This window comes from Perkinsus marinus, assembly GCF_000006405.1.
Source record: "Perkinsus marinus ATCC 50983 genomic scaffold scf_1104296976606, whole genome shotgun sequence".
In the NCBI taxonomy this organism is placed as follows: domain Eukaryota; phylum Perkinsozoa; order Perkinsida; family Perkinsidae; genus Perkinsus; species Perkinsus marinus.
This window is the reverse complement of record NW_003200415.1, coordinates 230853-237229: the sequence shown is the minus strand read 5'-3', so window position 1 is coordinate 237229 and position 6377 is coordinate 230853. Positions and strand designations below refer to the sequence as shown.

The window sequence follows — 6377 nt, the reverse complement described above, 5'->3', positions numbered from 1 at the left end:
TACAAGTCATCGACCGGTCGCCGCAATGCGCGCTTCAAATAACTTTTCTCCCGAAATTGGGAGTTCCAATCGCAAAGGAACGGTTCATCCGTTGGGGGAGATCATAATCATGAATTATATTGGATTAGGATGCTCCACTGACATTGTGTATGCGTGCTTGCTGTCACATGCGTGCCGCTCCACTGTTGTGCGCGCGGGTTGCCGCAAGCGGTTATACTAGTCGTTCGGGTGGATTACTACTAGCAAGGATCTGTCAGTTGGTTCTTACCTGAATACTTGTCTTCCGTGTTGGTAAATCTACAATAAATGTAGACAAGTCATGAGAACGCGAGTATTATAGTGGGAATCAGCGCCGTGGAGGGAGTTCGAAGCAGGAAGTGCATGCGATACCACCGACGAACTGATAATGCTGATGCTCCTTGAGAATTTCCCGTAAATGAAAACTTAGTTGTTGTCTCATTGTAGGCGAATTTGCATGATGCAATACATCGTCTAAAAGTCGCGTCACCAACTCATCTCACGCTTCACGTTTTGAGAATCGGATTTCACTCTATCATGTCCTGCAACTCTCCTCTAAATTTCTGACAAATGACAGCGGACTCGTCGCTCGCATGATCATGAGAGTCTCATCCGCGGATTCTGAGAGATAGTCTTATCACTAATAAGTTATCATTATTGGAACTCCAACTCCGTACATTTCGGTACCTTAATGTAGCTGCGACGGCACACGAGACCAGTACCGTGACGTCTCCTCTTCCTTCAGGAGTGACGTGACGGCGTCACGGTGGCGTCACGTCACGGTTCATCGCGCAAAACAGCCCGACTTTGTTAGTTATCCGTGCGAGGAAGCCTCCATGAGACCCGGTCGAGAGCTTCTCTCCAACTTTCCATTGGCTTGTCCTCGTCTTCAGTATACTCACCCCTACCATATGACTCGTCTGCTGAATATCTTCGCAACCATCGCCGGTGTCCTGAGCACCCAGGCTGATCCTTCCGCTGACGATCAAGTTGCAAACTTCGCGGCTCTCCTTGGTAATCCGGATGTCCACAAGTTCATAGACAAAGCCCTGATGGATGCTCCTCCACCGCCTAACCCCAATAGCCGTGAGCTGGATGAGGTTCTCGGAGACGGAGATCTTGCAAGTGGAAGGGATCGCTACCGGTTCTGTTCTAAATGCAAAACTATTCACAGTACGGCCATCAACGCGTATTTCATCCAGCAGATCACTGAGATTTGCCGGAGATCTGGACCTGACCCAGGCCCCAGGTCACCTGGGAGAGATCACTTCTCACCCACCGACGAGTTCTGTGATCACCTCAAGAAGGGAATCGCCTCGCTCGACCAGTTCTTGAACGGTTACATCTTCATGCGCTCCCGTGCTCTTCAACTCGCCACCACTGCATGCATCGGCACTAAGCAGTGTCCGACCCATGACGCCTACAACTCTTTCTTCAATCCCATCGTCCCCGGACGACTCGTTGACTTCACCAGATTCGAGTATTGCCCATATAGACCTTTTTACAGCGAAAGGAATTGTTTCGAAAAGGTATCAAAGAAGATGCTGGAGTTCGCCGTCCGCCAGGTGGAGTATGCATGTGGAGACTATGGAAATAAGGATCTAGAAGAGTTTTGCGGGTATGTTACAACTGATGAGCACTTCGGCCAAGGTCTGGTTCTCGGCTTTGTGGGTGTCTACGAGCTAGCCGTTGGTTATTGTGTCGCCGACCAATGCCAGTAGGTTTTATGATATGTCATGATCCTCCAATGGAGGCTTCCGATGTTTCTGCCTCTGATCAATGCTCAGATCGTGTTGGAGCGTAAACGCTCCGTAAGCCATGGACTTTCTATTGAGCTGATCCGATAGAAACACTTCTTATTACATCCAAGCCACTGAGACTCCACCAGCGCCTGATGCTCCTTCATTACATCCAGTCCAATGCGACTCGACTCCAGCCTTCTTCTCAGACGTTTTTCATCTTTTTATTTTTTACAATTTATTTTTATCTTCATCTTTGTTCACATTTTTCTCTTTCCGATACAATGGGGTTGTGTTCAGCCCGTGGCTGAGTATATGGAGATCAAACGCTGTAACAGTCGTGGGAATGATGTCATACGGTTCTCAATCTATCTCGGTCCGAGATTCTCGGATTGGCGTGACCAACTCTCATGACGAGCTAGATCTCCCAAACGAGTCTATCGCATATAATATACATATACTCAGCGATACGCAATGGGTATACCATTGTGATACTCCATACCCCTCCAGCTAGTCGGTTGTTATCCGGAATACTCTGTGGAGCATGCTTGGGTAGGTACTCGCTCCTTCCCATGACATTGCTTGTGTTCGCATCTGTACAATGATATGCGTATCCACTCGGGTTCAAAACCCGCCGCATATCAGCTAGTATGCAATTGATATGCGAGTCAGTGCAGATCCTCGTCCCGATCGGTTTGGGAACAAGTAATGTGACAAGTAGTGATCCAAGAGTAAATAATGTCGGACTTGTTCAAGTGTGAAAGTCAGCTACAGCGTTTCCAAGTCAACTTGATGTTTTGCATGAATTTCTAATGACTTCACTTGTTCTGGAAGATTGCATTTTTTCTCAATTTTCATCAGCTGGTCACAATCATTCCGAAATTCCAACGAACATACCAATTCAAAAACGTGAAACAACTCCTATTAAATACGTTAGTACTATATGTAGATCTTTCGTGCGTCACAGATGAGCGAATCATAAATTCTTACGCTCAACACGAAGTTCCCTTAGACCCACAATGTTAGAATGTGCCGTTTTATGACTTTGCATGCGGTATCCACTCTCCCAAGGGAAAATTCCGATGATAGAGATTTTGACGATGAGCCGTATATATTTGGATCACCACTCGCACAACGACTCCGTTCGCTTTATCAAAACGTCAATGATCAAGTCTGGCGATCCATTGGTCATCACACAACAATGGATAGGTGAAGCGAATAGGTCAGAAAATAGTCTGTAGTTTTGGGTTAAGTTTATGGCGATCATGAGCCTCCGAAACGGTAATTGCTTCACGGACGATTTCTTGGCGCGATCGCCATGATGTTACTCATAGAATATGTGTTTCGCTTTGGTCATTTGAATGACACAAAGGAATGCGTCTGAAGAATACTGCGACCTATGTCACAACCTCACCGATCTTGCTGATGAAGAGCTTTACGTTAGCCGTCCAGAACTATCTACACCTTCCCAGCCTCTACACCACCATCACAGGCTTCACTTTCGCCAGGCGGGCTAGTTTGTTATTGGATCCTGCGCACATCAATGTGCTTGCGTGCTTCCTGAGATCTATAGCTAATGGTGATGGTAGTTCGCCCAGAGTCTGGGCCCCAGACGCTGGACGGCACGTTTCCCTTCCCTCTCCTCTTGAGTCACTGTCCTAAGGTTCCGTACCTTAGCTACCTCTACTGTAGAGGCTCTACAAGCTCATCAGTACTTGTGTTATCCAGTCCGTGGGCTTTACTATCACATCACACACTTCCGCTACATCTACTCGAACCCGTTACAATTTCGTGCGCCAAGGTAGAAATTTAATGGGGTAGATCTTGGTGCAATATCTGTGACGACCCGTGAAAGCGAAGCAAAACTTGTACATTCTTGCTCCTTATCATAGACCGCGCCGGATATCTTGTCGTATTAATGGGTCGGACTTCATCGACTACTTAACTCGATGAAAACAAAACGACATGTGACGCATGCCATGCTCCATGCGACTCGCATGGTCATGCATTTGCCGGAGTAAGTTCGCATGTCAGAGGAGTGAGCATTATAGTAGAGCTCTTCCCTGCTTCCCTCCAGTTAGTCGAACCTATTAACCTTCATGGCGATTTTCATCCAATACGGCCGCCTCTCGAGCATCTCTTGCCCGTTAGTAGTTCGGAGTACAGTTTTGATGTGCCTTCGTATATGCACTAATCAGTTCGCTTCGTACATTCACCTCCATTCACCCAGTGAGATTCACGAGTCGCGACTCTATCACTCATGTCGGCGACTACTTAGTGGTGGTCTCCGCGGCGTTCTGATTTGGTCGCCGTTCAGACTGACTCATCTAGTAGATGACGTCTCGGAGAGGCTGATCGGGGCATTCTCGCCGGAGTTCGAAGATCAGATAATACGAAGGGCGGCTTGGACGAGTACAACCCAGGCTGGGCTGAGAACCTCGAATGTATATGGAGCGTATGTACCCAATAAAGTGGTAACTTTGATAGGGAACGTTCAGTGCACTGCGAGGTCGATATTCGGGTAGTTGTTTCACTGCAGTCAATCTCAACCTTCTAACAGTCCTCTATTGCCAAACGCAAGCCCCGGTTTCCGGGCCGCCGGTTTGAAGTACAGCATCTTACCCAGCTCCAGCGTGACGCTGGCAGAGTCTATGGAATTTCTGTGTTCAGGTCGCTGGTAAGCAAAGGACCTCCGTTTGTTGTTGTGTAATGTTTGTTGTGTTCTTGGTGATTGGGACAGTCTTTAGTTCTCTCATCACTGAGAGAACTAAAAAAATCCTCTGCATGCCGAATGAACCCTTTGAGGATCGCTCATCAGTGAGTGACAGAGTGCACGGTTCCGCAGTTACTGTAGCAACGGACTTAGGTAGCCGATTTCGGGGCCAGGCATTATCGTTCACTTCACATGGCGAGTAAGAGAGAGTGTGAGCGATTGCGGGATATGGGAGACGCTCTCGTGAAGAGGGTGGCTGGGGCAGACCGAAGGCGGAAGGCAGCCGAACAGTTAGGGGAGAGGGGTTCTCGAGTCTCTGTTCCTAACCTTCAATCGATCATTCGATAGGGAGCTGGCTGCACTAAAGAATCGATACGGCCAACTCGAGCTATCGCTCCATGAACTCTGTGCTCGAGAGAAAGTGAGAGTCGGATACTGATCGGCAGCCTTGAAAGCTTCCGCACCAGATCACCTCTTGCGGGAGCTCTGAACCAACGAAGATATCGGCTGTGAGCCCGCATGAGAAGAAATGCTCATCACGAGAAGTAGAAGATAAGATTGCGCAACGATTCTCTAATCAAATGGCGACAATAGAAAAGCTCAAGCGTATCAACACCGACCTGGCGGCTGAGGTGATCACACTTTGGTCCCGACGTTGCAATCATCGCGTCAGTGTCTGTTAAACGGCACACTGACTCGTTTTAGAACGCCTCTTTCCGTAGTCGGCTCGATGCACTCCGATGTGAGGCTGAACACAAGAAGGATTGCCTACGGCGGAGTGCCCACTATGTGGTTGCATTGAAGGAGGAACGGCGGGAAAAGGAGGACAATATTGTCAAGTTGGGATCTCTAGTGGAAGTAAGCAGATTCGCACCGTCCCGCACGTTGTTCAGTGAACAATGTTCACTCGCTCACGTGTCAGTCTCTGAACGCTGATAAGAAGGAATTAAAGGCGGCTGCTAGTCACGTACGTAGCGACAACGACAGGCTCGAGTGAGTTCCTCATCTCGGGAAGTTTTGGGATTGCACTACTTTCAGGAGAATCGTTCAGGAATTGCGAGAAGAGATCTCGGCGTTGAAGGCTCTTCGTGACGAAGGGGATGATCAAGTGATTCGTTTGCAGCGAGAAGTAAAATGCCGAGTGAAAAGTTGCGTCCGCAGCATCGTGCTAGGCATTGGACTTCCAGCAGGAAGCGCGGGATCTTCGAGGGACCCTAGCGCGTGTCCGAACAGCCCTGGACCAGTCGAGACGTGAGCGGGATCACTGGAAGCAGCAGAGTTTAGAGGCGACTCAGCACTGCTCAGAAATGGATGAGCGAATCGCTGAGTGCGGCATAAAGATTCGCTTGCTCGAGTATATGATGTTCAGGTTGACCATGAGGGTCAAAGCTCTCGAGCTCGAGAATGCTCAGCTGCGCGGCCGTGGAGGAGGTCAGCTTCCCTCGGTTGATGAGGGCGCCGTTGATGAAGTCCGTGACGATACCACCAGCGGAGAGGATGATACCGTAGCGGGTGCATGTTGATGCTCCTGTCTCCAATATTGGTTGTTTTCAGGAGTGGTATCAGCTTACTCAGCGGATGGCAGCGATCGCTGCTAGCTCCTGAGTGCAGATACGAAGGTCTGGTATGAAGCATGGCATGCCGCATGCGTCGGACGCGACTCAGCCATTTCATCATGTTGTACGGTTTTCGTCGAGTTGAGCAATCGATGGAGTCTATCAACGGTGTGGTGTTGAAGTACAGTCAAGGCACGCTTCATCGCATCGCGTTAGTTATTTGGGAGTGTTGGGTGAGACTGAGTGTTAGCCAACTAGGCAGCAGAGGGCGGTGATAATACCGAACCTCACAACACGCCGTGCATTGGCTTAACACCACAGTCACATTGCCTAGCACGCAGCACATAGGCA

At 49.0% G+C, this 6377-nt stretch overlaps 2 protein-coding genes across 2 annotated transcripts; both read left to right on the top strand.

The window, feature by feature from the left end:
- Window positions 1-929: 929 nt before the first annotated feature.
- On the top strand, window positions 930-1739 carry Pmar_PMAR029182 (hypothetical protein; the record flags this gene model as incomplete). Its single annotated transcript, XM_002764696.1, has 1 exon — window positions 930-1739. The coding sequence occupies one exon, from the start codon at window positions 930-932 to the stop codon at window positions 1737-1739; it is 810 nt and encodes a 269-aa protein (XP_002764742.1).
- A 3312-nt stretch (window positions 1740-5051) lies between these two features.
- Pmar_PMAR029181 (conserved hypothetical protein) lies at window positions 5052-6075 on the top strand (the record flags this gene model as incomplete). The annotated part of the gene is made up of 6 exons (XM_002764695.1): window positions 5052-5102; window positions 5176-5328; window positions 5393-5463; window positions 5509-5599; window positions 5643-5975; window positions 6025-6075. The coding sequence occupies 6 exons, from the start codon at window positions 5052-5054 to the stop codon at window positions 6073-6075; spliced, it is 750 nt and encodes a 249-aa protein (XP_002764741.1).
- Between the last annotated feature and the right edge of the window lie 302 nt (window positions 6076-6377).